The sequence below is a fragment of the Leptonotus elevatus genome, chromosome 13, assembly GCF_054856555.1.
Source record: "Leptonotus elevatus isolate MCC_2025b chromosome 13, RoL_Lele_1.0, whole genome shotgun sequence".
Taxonomy (NCBI): domain Eukaryota; kingdom Metazoa; phylum Chordata; class Actinopteri; order Syngnathiformes; family Syngnathidae; genus Leptonotus; species Leptonotus elevatus.
The window spans coordinates 5,183,266-5,207,290 of record NC_141251.1 but is presented as its reverse complement, the minus strand read 5'-3'; the positions used below and the strand labels follow the sequence as shown (position 1 = coordinate 5,207,290).

The window sequence follows — 24,025 nt, the reverse complement described above, 5'->3', positions numbered from 1 at the left end:
AACTACTGTTGAGGCACACTGTATCTCGAAAGTACACAAAAAAAATGTAAGGAATGTGTGAGCATGATGAACTGAAATATTACAATACAGTATATAATCTGAGAAATACTTATAACCAACAATTGCTCAAATGCGAACATGCTAACAGTTGCTATGCTTAAGGCAAAGTTAGCAAACTGAGTAACAAAATCTCCAACACAGATCTGTCAGGAAATTATATATTTCTATGCACTTGATAATAAGGATTTCACATCTTGTCCTTTTCAAATGAAAACAAACAACAAAATGCTAACCCCGCAACAGTTACAATACTAGCATAAAACAAGATAGCAACATCGGTATTGAAAACACCAAAACAGATCATCAAGATTTTACACTTTGCTCTGTAAATAATATTTCAGGTATCGTTTCAAATGAGAAGAGATAAAATGCTAAGATGCTAGTAATTGTTATTTTAACATTTAGCAAGATAGCAGCCTGAGAAGACAAAGCATTACGGGCACTTAAAAAGGGCATGACATCATGTCCTGGATTCTTGAACCCTAACAACAATTCTTAAAATGCTAAGAAAAAAAAAACACAAACAAACAAAACAAAAAAAAACTAACAAAAGCTCTAAGACAAATGGATAAGGAAATTACACCTTTCCCTGCATTGTAAACGTTCGAATGAGGATTGTTAAAATGCTACCATAACCATGCTAACGGTTGCTATGCTAATATATAGAAAGATAGCAGCCAAAACTTAAGAGATGATGGTAAGTGTGTATATGTAGGCTTTATTTATTCCCCCCAAAACATTCCTAAGCAAAATTCAAGCCTGGTCCCCAGAGGCATACACGAAACCATTGGGATTTACTGTACTAGAAATAAAAATAAAAGAACATAGCAGGTTATCTCCTCTTCCAGTTTCAATAAAATGACTGATATCCTCACCTTCGCCTTCATCGCCGAAGAGCTAAAAAAGACGCGTTCCGATTCGTCTCCACAGTTCAAGAGATACGAGTTGATTTCAGCCGCGCGGACCACTGGCACCGTGTCAGTGATCAAGTGACTCATCCGCCTCGAGTCAACAAACTCCCAACGGAGTTTCTTGCATCCATCAAAAGATGCAGTTGACTTACCGGCCTTATGTAATTTGGCAGGAATCCATCATGCGTGTACGAACGAACCGGTGCGGTCTTCTGGGACTGCGAGACAAACACTCGCAGCCCAACAAAAAGGGATTACATTACTTTTTTTGTGACAACAGGAATGTGTAACATTCCCACATGTGCGCCACTTGAGGGGAATGAAAGTAGCATACGACCTATATTACTGAACCCTGGCAAACTGCAAACTAACAAAAGTCTGTTTTGCAATATACAGTGGCAACCCGTTCATTGCGGGGGATACGTTTTAGACACGCTAATATTGAGAGCTGCATAATTTTTTAAAATATAGATTTACCCCTCCCGGATTCTTTAATAAACACATTAAACCTAATCTTTAAACTTATTACAACCATTTGATAAAGCATGAAATATATCGAATACTGTATGTATACGTGCTAACCGCTAGTCGACTGTGCTAGCTTTAGTGACGACAGTAAAACGGTGGCTCAAATAGTAAAAAATTATATCTTAACACCTTTATCCTGTTGACAATCTTTTTTTCTGGAATTGACAGTGTCTGCTGTGGAAAAGCAGTTGTGGCATAACACTTTCGTACAAGTAGACTCGAATATTATGCTGAGTTATTTTTGCCAAAGCTTTCAAATACGCAAAAGTGCACAATTCTCCATTCACTTTTGTGTTTCTGCCTAGATGCTCAACAAAAAGCATACAAGCGGTTCTCACAGTCACCATTAATTGACATGAGTGAGTAGGTGATGACGTAAGTGATTTCTACCCCTCCAGGACTCAAGTATGATTTTTCCGGATTCATTTAGCTTCCTCCATTACGCAATAACATCTCAGCTTGCAGGCCAGCTCACAGATCTCAGGTTGACCCTTGACCCTTGGCAAGTGGGGCAGCGACCCGACTTTCCTTCATCACTACACTGTTGCCGGATAGCTTTACTAGAAGAGCATTTGCTGGGTTAGGAAAAAAATAAATAAGAAGACAACATATTAGTTTTCCCATTAGCCTAAAAAAATGCATTCTCACAGATAATAAAAGTTTAACGTGAAAATAAAAGCTTAGGTTAATGCCGAACTTCAGACACGTGAATATTTCTTGCTTGGGAGATCTTGAGTATGATTTGTGAAATAATTATAAATGACTGAAAGAGAAGGAAGTGATTAGATGTTAATATTATATCACTGCTGCATATAATTTATTTTAATACAACTAAAGTATTTTTATGAGGCATTACAAATTATGAATTAACTTTATTATCCCACAACTGTTCGTGTATTTATTAAGATGTGCCTTATTCAATGATGTCGGTCCAATTAGAAATTAGAAAACATGACATAGAATAAACGTAAAGCATTTGCCAAATTAGGACATATTTGCATTTCATTGGACCACAACAATATATTTGACTTTTGTGGCTGCCCATCGCTTCAACTTCAAATAACTAAATTACTTTTCCTTGTGTGTCGGATAAAAGAAAGAAAGAAAAAGCCTATGTTTGATTTTTATTGCGCCACGATGAAATATGCTTGTCTATTACATCTGCTTGTCATTTTTTGCAGAAAACTTTCAGGATACTTTTAATAGTGTTTGCCTACTTAACGTCTCACTCCAGTGCTTAAGTAAACATTTTTAGATCTCATCCACAGAATTTCAATGGCAGTTGTTGTACCTTTAACCAAGCCGACTTTAAATGCGTTCCCTTGATCCCTTTTATTTTCCAAGATGGCCTGAGTCCATGAACCCCACCCAAAACTAACTAACTACTATCAGCCGCATTCATCTCCCATCTCGAGTAAAACCAAGGTCAAAACCGAGGAGGGCCGATTGGCTACACTCTGTAGAGTTCACTCATAGCGCCACGCTCCATTTGTATCCCCCCTGAAAACAACTGCTGCAGACGTGGGCCGATTTTCAGATAGCGTCGCCCACAGCAGGTGGAAATTGGGCCTGTTCTCGCAGCTGGTGTAGCGTTTCGTGTATGTACGCTTGCAAGGACGCCAAAAGCAAACCCTTTGTTATGGAGAAATCTTGCACATGTGCCAAGTTTAAAAACCTTTTTTTGAACAACTATGTGTTTGCTGCCAGGACAATAGTCACTCAGGCTAAATAACTATAGTTTTCAAGGAACAGAGAAATTTAAGTCTCACATATGTGACTGGCTAATGACTGATGAGTCTGTGGTTGAAGTGAAGGTGCTTGTTTGACTAAATCAAAGGATGATAAAGTCAGACAAAACCATCTTCTTTCTGGGCTAAGAGAAAACTATGGTAGTCAGACGGAGCATTCGTCCACGCATTAAACCTCTTTCCGCTTATATGCAGATCCCAAGAGTGAGACATTCCACAGGCTTGATTGTATTGGGGCGCAGAAACATCCCCAGCAGACATGACATCATCAGCCCTCACAGCATGCCCAACACACTCCACTTGTTCTTGGACAAGCGCTGCGAGTCAAGCAGCACCGCAAGGCCAGCGAACCTCAGATAGTCGCACTTTGGCGCTGAATAGCAGGAAGCCCATCGCCAGATAGCGCGTGCCACTTGCCTTCAACCGCACGGCGAGAAATGAGGTTAAATGGTTTGAGCTTCACCATACAGGAGCCTCTTCTATTTTTATTTGCAGTGTCGACAGCCTCTATTCTGAGATGAGAAGCAGAGACGTTCTCGGAATGGCTTATAAATACGTATTCAAGGAGTTGGACAATGCAACAATTGCATTGTTGTTGTTTTTTTGGGCATACTTTTTGAAAATTGGACACAGCTGTTCCTTTCATGGACGCGTCTCAAAACCAACTTACGAGAAGTGAATCATTGAGAAGATGCCAATTGCAGATGACCCGATCGCTCGTTTTCTTTCATCCAGCAACCCTTTAAACTTTGAAAAATCCCTTCAGGGAGATTTCGTTGTGACTAACAAGCGTGGCGTTTAAATCTACCTAATCTCCCACCATCTTTTTCCACAGAGCTATTTTGGTGGGTGAGGAAGGTGGGAACAGCTGCTAATACGTACGAAGCATCAGACGTGCATGTGTTTCGGGTGAAAAAGAAAAGTAACAGTGATGCAAACTCACCGAGAAGCTGGACCCCTCTGGTCTTGCCGTAGACGTCCACGAGAACCCACAATGGCAGGTAGGAGCTAACTTGCCTGAATAATCGTTTGGGTGTGCTTTCGTTGATCCGATAGAGCACCCGGCCCTTCTTGCTGACCCAGAAGGAGATGATGGTCTCATTATAGAGGAGTTCCTCCGGCAAGGGTTTTGCCCAGAAGTCACTCCTTGATGCCAGATCTGGACATGAATACCTTGGCAAGGTTCTGTGGTTCATCTCGGATGGATCTTTAGAAGTTAAACCAATGCGTAGAGCACCCTGCCAAGCTCGGTGGGTCTGCGTGATCTGGGGGGGAGCGGGGGGGAGTTAAAACAATTAATACCAAGCCAGTTAGTGTGCTAAGGCAAGATGCATATGTATGAGCTGAAATCTAAACTCAGCGCTGAATCACCTGCAACACAAATGTTTCCCTTTCAAATTACGTTTGCTGTACAAGATGACAGCATTCTTCTAACGGCAAAGTCTACTGTGCTCTCCCTTTTTCGAGACATAGATGGCCTGATAGCTGAAGTGGAAACTTGGGCTGAGTCGCCTCTTTGGCCAACACAAATACAAAAGTGAGAAAAATCAAGAGGAGAGGGAAAAAAAAAGGTGAGAAGACGAGTAGGCGTGAAGGAGGACTTTCTCTCACAATCACACTAAAGAAAATGACTGCTGATTCTCAGAATATTGAAGTACAGAAACAGGAATACGAAAATAATTTTCATGTATGCAGCACAGTTAAAATGGGTCGATGGGTGGATGGTGACATGGGGACATAGTTGGAGAGATATATGAATTGATGGATGGGTGGAAGATGAGGTGATAGACAGGTAGTCAATGGAGGTACGGGAAATGATTTGATGGCCGGTTATTGGCAGATGAATGGGCTGATTGGTTAAGAGGGAAATAAGATCCAAGAAGTAACAAGAGTAGACAATTGAGATGTTTTGCCTTAGAAACACGACGCATGCTCTGTCTCACCTTCAACCGGACCACCTCGTTGACAGCTAGGCACCTGTCGCTGAAAACAATGGCGTTGCAGAAGCTCCCTTTCCTGTTGACCATCCTCTGCGACTCGTCCATGATGATCTGCGATCCCTTCGCCGTCGGGTGGAAGAGCAGAGGTTTGTCTTGGGGGAGCCAGGGCTCATAGGCCGGGGACCGTGCATGCTTGCTGTGACGCGAGGAGGTCGACAAATTCACATTAGGGCCTGGGCATTGTGTCGGCTTGTAGATACTTTGGTGTTGGTGGTGGTGGTGTTGGTGGTGTGAGCCGGATTGTAGATCCATGGTGGTATGCGAGCAGTTATAGGAGTGCTTGTCGTGAAGTGAGCCAGACGGTAGAGCTGAGACGGGAACCGACCCAAACATGGGATCTGTGACACACAACGATCGATTATTATTATTATTATGATGATGATGATGCGCATTATTTCAACTTGTTAAAGCACATGGCACAGCACAATATTCTCGCTTTGCTTTGCGTGACCTTGCGATGTCAAGAGGTTTGCACCCCGGAGACAAATTATCAATCAACCCAAGACAGCCGGGGATCGGGAAAGGCTGATTGTGTCCCACTTCAGACACATCACCGCTGTTTCTATTCCAAGTGTGTCACGTGGCGGATTAACACGTGCAATTTGGACAGTCGACATTTAATCTCCATTAGACTTGTTGGCCAAGAATCACAATCGACCGTGCATTTCGAGCTCTCTTCTCACGCTCTTTCTTTTCAGTGCAGAACAAGGCTCAATTGTCCCGGTCATACTTCCACCATCCTGGATGTGTGATGTCACATTGTACGTCATGTCTGGTGAAAAATAAAAGAAGATTGTGTTCACACTTCAACAGCTAAAACGGATTCTGGTTGAATTTCCCTGATAGCACGGTTTCTTCATAATACCTCAACCTTGGTGAGCACTAAGACCGCCTCGAGATGTGCCATCAATCCATTTTCAAACGAAATTGAACCGTTGGGTTCACCTTAGTGTTGTGTCGTTCACGACCATTTCGTTCAAAAATAACAAATCTTTGCACTTCCTGAAGTGTTTTGTTCTTTTCTCAGTCCATTTGAGCTCAGCTACGCGCATGTCGTCATTCTTTGCGAATGACCAATCAGCAGCCGGGGCGGGATTTTACTGAACATACAAGCCACGCTATTGCCGATCACGACGAGTCAGTGAGGAAGCTTCCGGTTCGCAAAGACGTGAACGTATCAGTGAGTGAACGAGTCAGTGAATGAGGTGGTCTTGAACCAGTTTCAAACTGACTCTGGTACACTTCTGTTCAACCCTACACAGACCAGTATTAAAATGATACTGTCAAAGTTGAATCCGGTACAGTAGTCCAATCGACTTGCGACTTCATAAGACGGCCTTTGTGAACGATGAGTGAACCCAACGTGTGATTCCAAAGGTATCATGGACCACATTACTAAATCACAAGCGTGAACACTGCCTGACTTGTCTTTAGGGCGTTTGTGTGCCTTGAAAGATGCCTTTGTGGCATTACAAAAATAAAATAAAAGACAGTTTTTTTTAGAATACTAAATGTTGGGTTCACCTGGCTTTGTTGGTTAGCACATCATTCAGTGGTACTTTTAAGCGTTTAGATGAATTATTTTTTTTATGGAGCTATTTGTGTAAATTAAATATTCACATACACAATCTTACAATATCTAAAAGATTCTGCCACTAAAATATGAAATCAGGAAGTTTCCAGTGCGAGTACATCATCATTAACTTTTTAGTTTCACTTCAAGACACACATAACCACTCCCCCTTGTTTACGTCACACTGAGCCAGACTTAAAAATGACAAACACGCAGGGTGAGGTTGGACCCAAAAGTGATTGATGGGCCCTTGAGTGGGACAAGAGGATCAAGAAGACCCTGAGAGGGATTATTGATATGTGCAGTTTCGGGTTCCAGGAGGATGAGAGGGAGCCGTTGGTCAGCCAAGAATTTCCAACACAGAACCGATATCGCTACTCAACACCAACACGCCCTCGAGCTGAAATTTGGCAAGCATGGAGTCCATCTGTCTGTCTGTCTGCTTCCAGCTCTGATTCGCAGTGTAGCTTCTTCAAGCTGACACAAACAGTCCTCAGTCAATTCAATGCCGCTCGTGGGTCAATATCACGAAAAAGTGCCATGATGACCAGCATTTTATATTTCTTGCATAGTGGGCCAGATTGAATGCTATCAGGTACTTTGTATGGCCCATGGGCCGTAGGTTCCACACCCTTGCATTCAACTTTAATTTTAGCCTGTTATGAACCTTTTGTTCACCATATACTAAGATGTAATATTGTGTTTTGTAATATCTGTTAGTGAGTGTGCGTTGTTAATGATGGCTCAAGTTAGCGTTGAGTTGAGTTACCGCTCATGGAAATTAACTGACTGAAATGTATCAGATGGTCATCCTTGCCACATACTGTACAAGGGCATTACAGTATTATGTAAATATTAATTACAGAGAATGTATTTACATTTTCAGTTAACTTTATGAGATGCTCTCTCTCTCTGCACCTGTTTTTGTTTGAAATTAAACTAATAAGTAAAAATTGTTATATTTCAGATATTTGGAAATTTTGTTCACTGTACAATAGGGAGCTATTTACTTTTAAGACATGATAATGACCCTGGGAGCTTCTTAGAATTTTAAAACAAAGATGTATATTGACTAAGCTAAAAACAATACTATTTTCCAATCTTAAAAATTGTTCAGTAAACTAATGCTTTAAAAAAATAAATAAGAGTTGGACTTTGTATATTTAAAAAATATTTTAACACCAATATTTTCCCTTTTAGTGTAAATAAATATCAGCTGCAAATGTTGGTTATCAGCCCCCTTGGCTCATAATTATCAATAATCAGAATCTGAATTGCCTTTTCTGGATAAATAAAGGTGGAGGAAAGCTATAAACAAATACAAATTATGTTTTCTAACTGCACAAGAAAAAAAAACGACAAGAACATGTTTACAGGTGCAAACAACTTAAAAGTCAGTACAGGTGACGATAAGCAGCTCAAGAACATCAAGCAGGTTAAAACAAGTATGATGTACCTGTTTGATTTACATCTCATTACTGCTATGAAGCCTCATAAAGCAAATAAACAAAAGTTAAAAAGCAGGTGAAAATAAACATACCAGTTTGCAACTCTTACATAAAAAGTCAAGACAAGCAAAGAAATAACAAACGTAAGTGTATGCTGACATCATTTAGGAATGTTTCTTTTTGAGGAAATGTAAGAACTTGCATTTCAGGAAGGTTTTATTTGCAAAGTAATCATGTGATATTCCAAAGTAGCCCGGAGGACGTTAAAACTAGACAAAGAGCTTCTTAACTAAAATCCCACAAATTTCAAAAAAATGATAACGACAACAACACGATAATGGTGTTGAATGTAATTAAAACAAACAAAAACACGTTTTGGACTTACTATCGTGTCTGGTTATTTGACCCCCCATGGTTGGTTGCTGCTGCTGCTAGAGATGCGTTCAAGGTCCTCTCCACTCGGAACTTAGCGGCGCATCCAAGACAATTGTCTTCCAAAGCGCGTCTTTGAATCCTTTATTCCAACCACGCGGCGTGTTTTTAGGGCAAGAGCACGAGACGCTCCTGCATCTGCATGTAATGTCTTCGCCAGTACCGAAAAAGCTTAAATAGCCTGACAGTCACACGAGTGCACATGCTCCGCGCATGCCTCATTTGCATAAAAGGTGTGAGTGGAGGCGGAGCCTGGCGGGCAGATCCGTTTACAAGCACGCGCGCACCCTGCAACGCTCCACGATTTGAAACGGATGTTTTCGACCGACTTCAGTCTATTTCCATGCAGGAAGTGCTTTAAACAGGAGCTCGCCTCAAATGTAGATGATGCCATAAAAGGGAAACTAGGGAATCTGTGTAGTTAAGGAAAGAATATACAGATTTCTTCAGGCTGTCAAGAAGAGCCTGCCAAAGCAACAGGTGGATGCAGACGTTTGAATGAAGTCATTTTTACTATATGCAAAATTACTCTCAAGAAACAGCAAAGCAACAAGTGGCACACAGTTATGCCAGAATTAGACAATTAAAAAATAGCCCCCAAAATAAGCAAAAACAAAATTGATCAACATCAAAATTCTTTTGGGTTTTCCTGTCAGTGTCTGCGTAATTGTGCTGGCTAACAAAGAATCCGATTGAAACAAGCCAATGGTAGATAGCAAAGCCAGCACCTGGTCGTCCCTTGAAAATTTTTCACACAAAAAAAGCATTCCTCAAAAAACAACAAAAAATATATAGCCTAATATAAATACACATATATAGCACAACAGTGCCATTTACCAATAATAAGAACATGAAACGTTGGCAGGGAAACTGTGAAGAGGACTGGGGCCTTCGTGAAGCTGGAGGGAATTATGAACAGTTACAAATAAGTTATTGTTAGCAAAAAAACCTTCAGGCTTCTACGAGAATGCAAAAAAAATGTCATCAAAAGCCTACTAGAACATCTGACATTAATTTGAAGTTCATCAAACACTTAACACTGACAATTGTGTGTTGACAAACACTTGAAACTGAAGAATTTGGACATGGAATTAGATGTGGCAGTAAACAAACGCATGCTTGATACCAGCCCCTCAATAACCGTTGGCCTGGATCAGTCTTTAAGATTGCCCGTCCATAACTCCACCGAGTGCCACACATGACGGGGGATGAAAACGCTGATGCGTTTTGACAGACGATGCTCGATGGACTTGCCGTGATGACTCCGTATGGACGTGGTTGGCTTCAGGCTGCGTGCCGATGGTGGAGCTGAAAATAAAACGGCGAAACAAGCCACTCGACATGAAAAGTTTCAACGTCGGTCTTCATCGCTCTCTGCAGTCAAATCTGCAATAGGCGTGAATAAAGCGTTTATTTCAGAAGACATTTAACACCTTGTTTATGGCCAGTGGGATGGTCCTCGCCCCCAGCAGGCTCCTTGCAGGAATCTGCCTTGTGGCCTTGGCGATTACATAACTTGCGTGGGTAGCCAGGGCCGTGAAACAAGGTGCCGTCTCGGAAGCGCGAGTTCTTTTAAATCCAAACTGATTGGAGGAAAATTCCAGCAGCAGACACGTCCACGTCAAAATTTTGCAGCAATATATTTAATGATAATGCATATATTTGTGGAGACTGGGGTCAAGTTGTATTTTACAATTTTAAAAATGTTCAGAATTTCACAAGTTACTCCACGTTAAAGATTAGATAGCTTTTAATATGAAAAGAAAAATGCACTGATCTGTCACCAAAGTCTTACAAATGCAATTACGCCATCTAGGGGCAGAAAAATGACTTCAACACAAATCAATATTACACTCGTTTTTTACAGTACAGTAGACCTTTTTAATTTCAACTAAATTTTATGAATTATTATGAAATTACAGAATCAATGACTAAAAGATGCAGACCTAGTTCTATTAGTTGAATATTTTCTCCCCACTTTTGTTAAGAGTATGAAAACTTAGGGAAAAATATGTTATTGTACATTTTATTGTACATTTAGAACAGATATATCAATTTGCAATTAATGGTGAGTTAAATATTGAAGTTATGCGATTAATTACATTTTAAAAATTGTTATCGCCTGACATGCCTAGTTAAAATAATCGTGAATGAACAGCAGAGGTGGTAGATCCAGGTCCAGAAAGTAAAAACCCTGCTGCAGTTTGGTTTTAGGCCCTGATGCTAACTATCTAGCTAGCTAGCAGGTAAACGAGCACCATGGGAGCTAGCTAGCTACCACCTGAAAGTAAAAACCCTGCCACCATTTGGCTTTAGCCCCTGATGCTAGCTAGCTAGCTCCCTAGCAGGTAAACGAGCACCATGGGAGCTAGCTAGCTAGCACCTGGGGCTAAAGCAAAACTGTGGCAGGGTTTTTACTTTTAGGTGCTAGCTAGCTCCCTAGCAAGCTCTAAGGCAGGGATTTTACTTTCTGGACGTGGATTTGAGCAGCTTTAAAATTGAAAAAATGTGCAGCTAAACCATGTGATCGGCCTTCGAAACTACCTCATTCATGATGGGTATCAGAATCTGCAGCACAAAATTAAACTAATAAGTTGTGCCATTGTCAAATACAGGTTTCACGTGAATGGTGGCGTTCTGTTGACTGCATGCAGGTACACGAGACGTTGTTTGTTTTAAAAATTCCCCCAAAACCTCAGCAGCTATTCTAACAATGAAGTCACGACACCGCCCGCCGTGTCAATAATTTCTAACAATGACTTTTTTTGACATAATGATGTCATCATGTATCAATGTAAGGATAACATTTCATACCAGTTTTCATGTTGTCAACCTCTCAGTCAAAGGTTTGACAAACAAAAACCCCGACACGCCACACACAACATGCCACACCTCCTGTGGAATATTGGCGGCAGCTGCATGCTGTGTGTGTGTGTGTGTGTGTGTGTGGGTGTGTGTGTGTGTGTGTGTGTGTAGGGGGTTTTGTTTGCCACCATCTTGACAGCTGGCCATAACGTATGCTCGCTCTCCGTTTCTCATTGGACAACAAACACCATTAAGCTGTGTAAAAAGCCAAAAAGCAACACGAGAGCATCAGATGATCCTCAACTGGGGGGCATCAGCAAGACACGGACGGACCCCATACCTACACGAAAATGGCACTGGAAAACCGCAGGGAGATTAATTGATCATGTGTTTGTCACCAGGAAGCTGAAAGGAGCAATCTTTTTATATTTTTTTTTATACAGACTCACAGGGTGCCTTCAGTTGTTTTGTTTAATAGCCGCACAACTTGTTCCACCTGCACCAAATAATGAGATAAATTGATATCAAAAACAAAAATGGTAGGGGTGGGAATCTTTGAACGTCGCACGATTCGATTCCGATTTGTGGGTCTGCGATGCGATTTAGAATCGATTTTCGATTCTGGAAGATTTTTGATTCAAAATGATTTGATTGACTTCAATTTATAGCTGTGCAAAGAATCTTCATGATCAACTCTAGTCTGTTTTGCAAGACAGAATGACAAATGGAGACAGTAAAATGTCTTCTCTCTCCTTTTTTTTTATTTTTAAATATATATTTTATCTAAATTAACTGTATTAAGTTTTGAATTGTAAGGAAAGTGCCTTTTTCCACAAAAACAGTGTGGACCACAACTGCTACTCTATGTAGCTTGCTAGTCCGTCCGCCAAGCAACATGAACTAAAACTAACAATACTGCAGTATTTTTACAGTATCAGGCCGTTTTTTACACTCCAGTTGAGGTTAACTGTAAATCAAAACAAAGAAAATTACACACTGTTTAGTTTGTTTGACGAATGTAGCTAGCTCAATGGAAAGTGCCATTGACTCGCTAACACTAATTAGCACGCTACCCGCGTCACTTTTATCACTCAAATTGGCTATTTATACAAAACGCTTTAGGAATGTATACAGAGAAGCATCTTAACATTACTCACCGGCATATGCTTTTCCTACGCTGCAAATAAATAAATACAAATTATTGGCATAACTTAATCGTGACTTTCTCCTTCTACTCTCTAATGTGGCTATAACGTGTATCAGAACGCACTAAACCACAATGCCCCTAAGTGGCCAAATCGTGTACAACATGAACAGCGCTCCAAATAAAGGCACACACAAACAATGGCCAGACAGTATAAAATAATTTAAATAAAATGGATTTGGGGACATTTAAAATTGATTCCGAATCGTATTAAAAGAGAATAATTTGTTGGGCACACCTCTAAAAAATTGTATTTCTGTACAACAAGAATGGATCATATAGAGGTGTTTCTAATGATGTGCCACTATTATGTCGATCCAGCGCTGTATATTCAATCCACAATCTATTGTGTGTGTTGACAAACCGCAACGCCACGGTACACACGTGGTTAGAATCCACGACATGCGAATGTCACGTGATCAAACCTGGAAAACAGGTTAACGGATTACCACAATAACGAGCATAATAACCGGTTGATGAAATCATTGTTTGAAGCCAAGCTACTAAATTGTTGTTTTTGTTACGGCTGATATAGTTGGATAACAGTTAAATATATGTATATCATTTATTAAAAAAAATATGATATGCGGTATGTAAAAATTTATGAAAGCTACACATGGAATATTGTCATATTTGGTAGCTCTTCAAGATATTTTGTGCAAAACAAAATACAATGTAGATGTTTGACGTTCCCCCATTAAACACTAATTCTGCTCTTAAATCATGAAAATTAATTAAGAACTACTTAAGCAATGATCCAATAAAATTATATGACAAAGTGAAAAATGTACCTGGATAAATATTGCAATAATAAACATAAAATGCAACTGTATTATTATATTTTACGCCCATTTGGGAGTCAGACTTTTGCTTATTTATACGCAACTTTTTCTGAATTAAAAAAAAAAAGAAGATAAAGAAAGAAACCTGATGTAACATTATGCATGAACATTAAATTCAGCGATTTTTGTGTGTGTACCATTAGAGGGTACCGTAGTACTTTGACCACTGGCATTTGCACAAAAAGGCTGTGTCAAACCAAAATGGCGGCGTTTTTGCTCAATTACGGTCATGGGACCTTGAGACTTTTTTGTGCGTCCTGTTAGGATGGACATGTCCGCTGAATTTTGCGCTGATGGGTGAAATTGGCATTTGGGGCGATTTATTTATTTATTTTTAATAAACCTTCCAGGACACACTACAAACTAAGCTTTAAGATGTCATTTTTAGACCTTTCACTTGGATACATGTGATACAAATTGGTGAGTATTCAGACATGACGCTCTCAAAAAAGCGATTCAATCAAAAGTGAGCATAATCATCTTTGTAAAGGCCGATGAATTGCATACAGTACAGTGAAGCGGCCTGTGCGTTAAGCTATCAAACAAATGCAGTTTCCCTTTTGAGTGAATTTTGTTCAGAAGGTTTAACATTCCTAAGACATGAAGTGAGAGAATGAATTAGACAGAAATATGAGGATGTAGTACATTTGATTTTTTTTTTTTTAAACATGTTTAATGTGCCATAGACTGGAACAGAAAAATGCTCATACAGATAAAGATGTTATATTCAGTCTATATTGTATATTCCTATTATTTGTGTGTGTTTCAATAGTCATATTGGTTTATTACAAGGAAGTGCCAAACAGTCCCTCATCACGTGCAGTTGCATGCCGAGTTCTTCACTTGGCACCTTTTGTTTTTACGTTCCTTTCAAATGTGTTGTTGTGTGTTTTGTTATTTTCAGGAAACAAACATGCTTAACTGCTAAAACTGCATGCCATTTAAGGGAGCTCACTCTTTTGTGTAACGCAAAAAAAAGAAAAAAAAGAAGTGCACTGTCAATCATAAGAACAATTAAGAGAGTGTGTAACAGTATTGCGTCAAATGCAACAGGTCATTGAAAATAACATAACTGTTGTTTTCCAGTGCAATGGTTGAATTCTTTCAATCAAATGTAGAAAGTTAACTTTTCTTAAAAGGCCTTTAAAGGGAAACTTTTCAGCAGTAAAAAGTTCATATTTTGTCCTGTATGAATTTGGTAACATTATTTTTCATGTGCAATTAATATCTTTAAATGTAAAATTTTCCACTTGCTGTTGACCTAAGATGACATCACCTGTGCTGAGGAAGTAGGTAACGATTAATTATAGCTGACCAAACCCAGAAAACAGGTGCGCTATGATTAGTCGTTACCTACTTCCTCTACACAGGTGATATCATCTTCAGTCAACAGCAAGTGGAAAATTTTATATTTAAAAGGTATTCATTGTACATGAAAAATAATGAAGTTATCAAATTAATTCTGGACAAAATACTAACTTCTGTAAATGGCTCAATGAGTCAAGTATCCCTTTAACAATGTGTGGATTATCTTTTTACACACCATGTATATTTAAAACATGAAATCAAGATTTTGATTTTCTCTCTCAACAAAAATAATGTACTTGTTAGTGTCATGAGGTAATGGAACTTGTAGCTCAAGTCTTAGCTGTAGCTGGACCATTCCGGCTTTGATACATTCCTACTCATCCTATACGTTTCTTTCATTCTTTAATCGGTTGGTGCAGGCAGGTGGTATATCCCGCCTAAAATTAGCTGGGATCCTGATGAAGCGCCACCGAAAATGGTAGGCTGAGGTCATTAACATGCTTAAATTCAAACCCAAAAACGTATAAATACATTTTTTTATACTTTGTCCTTTACGCCCCAATTTTTTGAAAATGTTTTTTATGATTTATTTTATTTTATATTTTTTATGCTAGAGCATACAGAAGGCTTTGATACAGCTACTGACATAAAGAGGTCGCTTAAAGCAATGGTAGTTATTTTGAAAAATGGCCAGCAGGTGGCAGAAGAGTATAAGAGATCAGCCTGGGCCATGTTGCAACAAGCTCTTTTTGCCAGTGTTTTCAACAGGTTTGTGAATAATGATGAAACTTAGCTATATTCTAATGCTAATTTCTGCATAACGGAAACAGATACAAATATACTTTTTTTTTTAATGAAAGAAGAGACTCTAATATTTATTTTGGTAGGTTCCACGTTTTTAAAGCATTAGAACAAAATATTCCGTAGGCCTTGCAAAATCTGTCAAAATCCAGTTAAACAGCCAGGAGCGAAGGGGGTTGCTTCAGTGAAAATGGCTGGGAGTGAATGAGTTTCTTGGGTTTTGGTTCAAAACTGATTACACTTACTCTGAAATTTCCAGAATTTCTTCAACGGCCAGAACATGCAAACACCCAAGCTGATATTCAACATCCAACCTGTAAGGCATACATGCAAACCACTAGTGCACCCCCATGTCCATTACAGTGACCTAAAACTTGGGTTGGCGCCAATCCAGCGCATGCCACTAGCATTACAACACTTTAGCATGGTGTAGTACGATGTCGTCCACTGCAGCTGTTTGCAGTCTCACCCATTGTTAGTGCTCTATTCTAAACTGTTTAGACCAATATTGAGGCTGTAAAGCGTGCGGCCGAGGCAGAGTCGGAATGTGAACTGGCGCGGGGCGTAAACAAAGCATGAATAAAGCGTGTTTATAATGAAATACGACGTTCATCATCAGTAACAATTTAAGCGCGCCCATCAAGCTTGGCTGAAATGCATAATTAAAGTGATTGGCGTAAATTTATTAAGATGCTTCCTGGCTTGGTGTGCTTCATAAGTGTAGCATGGTATAATGCTGGATACATTGCAGGTATTCATTTCTGTTGTGTGCTACCTCTTCCTGGTTGAGCGACTCCATTGTGTTAGCAGCAGTTCTCAAGAATGTTACTCATTTAGAACAATGGGCAACAAGATGGACGGCATTTACTTACGTTAAAGTCAAATGAGGGATAAGGAGTAAAGTTTTCAGCCCTGCTCAAGTTTTCAGGTTTATTACATCAGAGCAGAACCTTCAGATTTTTGAAATGCAGTTTCCATGCTGTCAGGTAGGGGATGTAACAATAACCGCAATATCGTGATATTAAAATTGCCACAATATTGTCGTCATGCTACGATATTTAAAGAACCACATCTCCATCAAAATGTTTTACTTTTTACCTGCTTCAGCCAAGCACAGCATTATGAACTACATAGACTTTAGCCTGCTGACCCAATATTAATATAATCTGTGAATTGTTTACAAAGTAATTCAAGATGGCGGACGGCGGCGGCCGAACTGGTATGGATATAGCAGAAAACTCAGAGGTTGATATATATAGTACGGAAGCGTATTGCATTCACTTGAAAAAAACAACTGACTAATTTTTTGGAGGAGCTTTTTTTTGAGTATTTTTTTTTTTATTTTCTGTTTTTCAGATGGTGTTTTTCTGTTTTACTGAATATTTGTTTTCTGTCAAAAAAAAATCCCCAAAACAGGCTGAAAAAAGTTTTTACGAAAAACAGGAGGAAAAATTACTCAGGACAACAGGGGGAAAAAACATTAAAAAAAAAACAGAAACATTTATTATTCCGAAGAACAGAGCTGGTGTTCTGTTTTTCGGAATCATTTTTTTTTTTTTACCTCTGAACTCCAAGTGACTTGTTGCAGACTGGCTAATAGCGGAAGTGGACACTTTCCCGCATACCTCCATATGCAATAAGATGGTCATGTTTACTTACTGGCTCTCAATAAAGGAATGAATGTGTATACTGTATTGTGGTTTGTTCTCTAATTTCTGAGGGAAAACCCTTTTACAAAAAAATATTCCGAAAAACAGAAAAACATATTCAGAAAAACAGAAAAATAATTATTTTATAAAACGGAAAAATTACTCAGAAAAAAATGTATTGAGAAAAACAGAGGAAATATTTTTTCAAAAAATAATATTAAATAAATAAAATTTGTCAGAAAACCAGGACTTTTTTTTTCCTCAAGTGAATGCAATACGCTTCCGTAATTATGAGCTTTTCTTTTTATATTACCAACACCACCACAATATTGTGATAATTATCGAATCGTGAGGTTCACATCATAATAATTTCGTATTGTGACATTTGGCACTATACATCAACATTTTTAAAGGTTGTTTCTCTACACCAGGGGTGGCCAAGTTCGGTCCTCGGGGGCCACTATCTAGCCTGTTTTCCATGTTTTTCTCCACTAACACACCCGATTCATGCTCAGGATCATTATCAGGCTTCTGCAAAGCGTGCTGATGAGCTGATCATTAAATTCAGCTGCGCTGAAGCAGGGAGACACATTGGAAAACAGGCAGGATAGGGGCTCTCGAGGACCGAACTTGGCCACCCCTGCTCTACACCATAGCAAGATCAACATACAGATTTTTTATTAATTCATTCTTTATTTTTAATACCATATTTGCCATCTTTTTCTTTTTTTTAACTAAAGCTTTAGTGCTTAGAGGTTACAAATTCCTTTTTCCACTCAAACACAAATCACTACAATCTCAAGAACAACAAGTCCTCACAACGACAAGTCTACAAGACATTGAAGTATACAAACGGTAAACTTTGGTACATTGTGTAACTACTGGCAAATGCACCAGGAAAGTTATCGTATAATTTGGTATACGATCGAATGTGATCCAATACGAGCGATCCTGGATTAGTATTGAGTATACACTTCATATTTTTGTAAATAGCTAACTACCTTTTCATCTACTCATTATTTTTTAAACAATGATTCTTCCATAAGCCAACCAACTTGTACTTGTCGTGTGTTACTTAAATCTGTGTAGATGAAAAAAAACACATTGCCATTTCATAGAGTAGGCTAGATGAGAGCAGGTAAGTTGTATGACAGGCAAACAATCACACGTCAAGGTCAGGATGTTTCTCATCATTGATTAACAGCTGTGACAGATCCCTGGTGCTCTTGTCGTGCTCCTCGGAGATACACCCTCTCTAATGACCGCTGCTGCAGCAGAGGACACGCTGATGACAGCGTCCATCACACAAACACACTTTGGCCTCACAACTGTCACATGGACCCAAAAACGAGATTTGACACAGTGCACTATGATGATATATTCTATGTCCAAACTTATGATTGGTATTGGTAAGGCATTCTAAGTAATTATTTATTTATTTATGTTAGAATAAGTTAGTAGTAGTATAAGCTACTGACCAAAATACAGTCACTATTATGATGAACTATTGCCATAATAAAGAGGAAGGCTACACACCAAAATTCTAACGGAAGCAGGAAAATGCATAGGTTGAATTTCATGGATAAAACACCTGTTGTGAAATTTGGTCATTTAGGTCCTATTGATATTTTTTTGATATTTTTAAGAGGAGGTTCAAGACACATTTTCTTAGTTTGGCATTTAAATAATCTTTTTAACCACTTTTATTTATTTTCTTAGTTCACGGTTCCTTTTATCATATTGTCTTTTAGCTTTTGCCTTTTATTCTGTTTTATTTTCGCTTTTATCTGTTTTTATTTTGTTGTCTTTTAGTTTTTCGCTCCAGTGTTTCCTTGGTGCCCTACCATGTTTTGGGTGTGTGTCTTTTTGGGGGGGTTCTTCTTAATTGTATTATGGATGTTTTAATTGTTTAGCACATTGAGTTGCATTTTAATGTATGAAAGGTGCTTTATAAATAGTTTCCTTTTATTCTGTTTTCTTTTAGCTTTTAACTGTTTCTATTTTGTTGTCTTTTAGCTTTTAGCTCCAGTCTTTCCTGGGTGCCATGTTTTTGTTGTTGTTGTTTTTTGTACACCTTGAGTTGCATTTTAATGTAGGAAAGGTGCTATATAAACAAAGTTTAATTGATTGATTGTTAGAGAAAAGCAAGTGAAATATTGAACAATAGTGCATTCACTACCTGTGCAGTCATAACTGACGCGCAGGCACCAAAGAAGCAGATTGGTGGGTTAGCGAACTCGACACTCTCATTCTCGGACTCCCATGTCACTCACCGGCCAAGCTCCGTGAGGATGGTGACCCCAATTAAACAAAGGGAAAAAAACGGGCCTCGCATCTATACAGTATCAGTACTGAGCAAAAAGCTTTAAAATAAATAGAATACAAATAAAATACATACAAAATAAAAAAATAAAAAAATGGCTACTTTGCAGATTTCCGTCTATCACGGGTGGTTCTGGAACGCGACGTAATGCAAACGTCATTTTTGTCCTTGGATTGCGCGGGCGTGCCTAATGTTTTCAGCATCAATGACGCCGGTTCTGTAGCGTATCGATCGATGTGTTGCGGAAGCAGATGTGGCGTCAGCGGATGCGAGCGGCGCTCAGAGCAAGCTGTCAGCAAGGTGAAGGCCGCGCAGTGACACAGCTGGCTGACAGCTCGCCTCCTACCGATACAAATGAGCTTCCTCGCCATCCTCCTGTTGCCTCGCCTGATTCCACTACGACGACTACTGCTGCACGCGCGTCACTGTTAGTTAAACACGCTTCCGCCGAATTAATGTTGATAGGCTCGCTCTCGCTGCCTTTTCCATGTGTGGGATTTTCCACGGCCGTGTCCATTATTGGTTACAATTTGGGATGAGGCTGTGCAGAGCGTTGACTTCACAATTCTTTTCTTCTTTCTTTCCCATTTGTTGTGTCAAACAGATGCTCCATCACACGCTTGCATGCTCGGCCGAGCGAGTACGAAGCCGCACAAATATATGAGCTGTCACTGTCACCGTGAGCACCTCTTGAGTGTGTGTGACGTGTGTGTATTTTGGCTAGCGTGTCAACGACGGCGCTGGGAAAAGTGCTTTGAATTTTGCTGTAAATGTTCTGATTTGGGCCACAACATGGTGACCACTTGCGTAATCTAATGTGGTGGAGCAAACAATGCGACTTTACAAAAACAATCATGATTACGTTTGAGGTAGTTAGTTAATAGTTAATAGTTAGTTAATAGTATGAGTTAAGCACAATTATTTAGTCAGTTGTAGACAGTGTCAAACGTTTATTGGAAGCGGAAACAGGCGGCAGATATTTTAGCTATTTAGTTTTTTTCTTACTGTTTTTGGTCATCTACTTGTGGGCAATTTCAACAAGTTACATTCAATGGCTTGACCCTTTTAAAGGGGAAGTCAACCCAAAAGAAAATGTTTTTGGACAATATGTTCTATGCAGCCCCCACACAGTCTAAATATAGTATTCTGGTTAACTCATTCACTCACAGCCATTTTCACTAAAGCAACCCCCTCGCTCCCAGCTGTTTAACTGGATTTTGACTGTTTTTTCCAGCCTCACAGAATGTTGTGTTCTATTGCTATAAAAACATGGAACCTACCAAAAGAAAGATTAGAGTCTCTTCTTTCTTCAGGACAAAAGTATATTTCAATCTGTTTCCCTTTTGCAGCAATTAGCATTAGAATATAGCTAAGTTTCATCGTTATTCACAAATCTGTTTAAAACACTGGGGAAAATAGCTTTTTTTGCAACATGGCCCTGGTTAATCTCTTATACTCTGCTCCCACCTGCTGGCCGTTTTTTTTGTAATAACTACCATTCCTTTATGCAACCTCTTAATGTCAGAGGCTGTATCAAAGCCTTCTGTAAGATCTAGCATAAAAAACTTATATAAATATGTTTTTGGAACCATGGCAATATTTAAAATAGAACGTTTTTATATGTTTTTGGGAGCAAATCAACAAAAACCCAGCCCTTTTTATCCATCTTAGGGGGCGGCCATTTTGACACTTGCTGTCGACTGACAATGACATCATAGTTGCTCAGGGCTCAGGTAGCAACCAATCACAGCTCAGTTTCACAAAACAGGTGAGCTGTGATTGGTCATTGCCTGAGCACTGAGCAATATTGATGTCATCGTCAGTCGACAGCAAGTGTCAAAATGGCAGCCCCCTGAGATGGATAAAAAGGGCTGGATTTTGCTTCATAACTCTTATTCCACAAAAGTAATATTAATCAGAATGCCATGTTTAGACCAGTGAGGTCACATAACATATTATTGTCAAGAAATGTTTAAGGTTGACTTCCCCTTTAAGATGCTGATTGAAATATTTTTTCTATAATGGGATTTTAATTGTTCATTGTTTGTAATTACTTTAAAATCTGATTAATGAAAACGAATTAGATGGGTACAAAGTGTGCAAGAAATTCAGTAAAATATGTTGGTTCTTATTGCAGAATATAATAATTGTTCACTATCTGTCAACTTGTTGCTTGTTAAGTGAGTCAAGTTAATTATATCAACAAAATTAGAGCTCACTATTAATAATTATAGTCACTTTTTTCTGAATATAATAATGATGAACATCTGACAGGGAGAAACAATGTTCTAAGTTTGGTCATTTTTAACCCCCACTGAAGTAACCAAGTATGTCTCTTTAAGGGATACTTTAACAGTATTTCGGCCACATACTTCATGCTGTATATATATATATATATATATATGTTAACTACTGTATATATATGTGCATATATACACACTACACCATTAACAGCTGTGTCGTGTGCGTGGATGTAAATAACCTGCCAGTAAAAGTAGCCAATAAAGAAGGCCGATTTTGTGTCTCCAACTCCATGTGGTTGCTGGGTTGATAATGACTGGTTTCCATGACAACCAAGTGTGACACCAGAGCCATTTTCTTATCTGCATCGTTGGTGATTAAGCTACATTCTTGTTAGTGTGATTTATGAGGAACAAGATGGGAAAAAAAGGGGGCCCCATTTCATCCTGTTTGCCTGTAGTCAGGGAGAGTCCACTGATTTCTTTTAATTATTTTTTTGACCTTCACTGTATCTGCTCCAGGCTTCATTCTGCAGCCAGTCACTTGTTTCAAGCGCATGCCTGTTGTTGATTTGAATTTATTTAATCCGAGTGTGTGTTTACATGTGGGGATGAAGTCATTTTTACAGCGTGAGTAAAGACAGATGTGCTGAAGACGAAAATTTTGTGGTGAGTTTGGACACACTGGACAAAAAAAAAAAATCCACGCAACCCTTTCATGTTGCACCCTGACTATAATTTTTTATCAGAAAAATTAATGTACTGTACTTTATGTGACCAATTAAAAAGATAACATCCTGCACAAAGTGTGTGGGGTAAGATATTAAGCAATGGAGCTTTACATTTTAAACAGATCTGAAGGCTGAGTTAAAGGAAAGCACACGACTAAATAGAACAACGTGTGGATGTTTCATATGATATCATTGAAAATCAACAGGGTTCCTTCACTACGTCGAGCGAAATATCCCCACAGGGGGTTGGAGAATCAAGCGAAAAATGTGCATTGGTGTTTTTACCTAATCATGAATGCGGACCTGACAAAACTTTGAAAGACGGTTAAAAATGGACCAAGTAAGGGTCTCTTAGGATGAAGATGATTCAAAATCAGTAGAATACATGTGACATGAATTGCTGGCGAATGTTTGAAGGACATTCCACCTGATCTCAAACTTCTTTTGTTGGATATCATTCAAAATTAATCAGGTTCTTCCATAGATCAACGCTCTGAAAATAGGGAAATAACAATACAGTATACAGCACTAACCAGCTCAGTGGCCTAGTGGTAGAGTGTCTGCCCTGCGACTGGGGGATCAGAAATTCAATCCCTGGCTTGACACTCAAATCCAGAGAACACTATAACGTTAGTTAACACACTTCTCTGTGGTATATCTAAACTTCAAGACATTTATTTGTCACTTTACAGGAACGTTAAAAGTATGTGGTCCTCCTGAATGCATAAAAATTATGTACAATTAAATGTACAAGATATTACTGTGAGTGTGTTAAAGAATGAGCCGTGTGGTGTTTTTGCGTGTGGGCGACGCATCTTCTCACAAGCAGTTATTGAAACTTCACAATCGGAATATTTTTTTATCCTTCCTGGCAAAAATGTGAAAACGGTCACTCAGGTGTTGATTTTCAGGTGTATTTTTATTATGAAATCCAATTCTGCTCTTGTGGCTAATGGGATCCCCAACACCCTCCCCCCCTGCCCTTGGAAGGCAATTAAACAATAGACCCTGTGCTCTCGTTCCTGCCAATATTCAGCATGAGGCTCTTGCCTTTTTTCCACATTTGCACACACACGCACACACGCACACACGCTCACAGAACCACCAATTAGTTTCTTTCTTTTTGCCTTTTTGAAATGCATGCAAATGAAGGTTGTGACAAATTAGCTGGCTCTCCCTCTTATGCCGCACAGGCCCCAAAGGTGTGGACCTGCAGCACTGTATCTTTTTATTGGACTAATTCTTTCACGCAGCAGTCAAAGTCACTTCTTTCTCTGGAGTATTACATTCGAAAGGCAACGAGCTTGAAGGTTTGATTCTGTTTGTCCTGTTGTTTTTTATTATTATTATTATTTTTTTTTGTGAATACTGTTTTCCACCTCCTTGTTTAGTGAATGGAATCAGCTTTATACAATGATTTAG

The 24,025-nt window shown here is 39.1% G+C and overlaps 1 protein-coding gene across 3 annotated transcripts in view; it reads right to left on the bottom strand.

Moving 5' to 3' along the window:
* LOC147163560 (E3 ubiquitin-protein ligase NEURL1-like) overlaps positions 1-24,025 on the bottom strand; it is an 84,033-nt gene that overhangs the window by 16,175 nt on the left and 43,833 nt on the right. For 2 of the 3 annotated variants that reach the window (XM_086092320.1, XM_086092319.1), the window contains 2 exons: positions 5,191-5,585; positions 4,191-4,512 (listed from right to left, as the gene is read on the bottom strand). In XM_086092320.1, the coding sequence (XP_085948446.1) occupies positions 4,191-4,512; positions 5,191-5,585 (717 nt within the window). Of the gene's footprint in view, positions 1-4,190; positions 4,513-5,190; positions 5,586-8,653; positions 10,964-24,025 lie in introns of those variants that run through there. The other variant, XM_086092321.1, reaches the window with a different exon arrangement.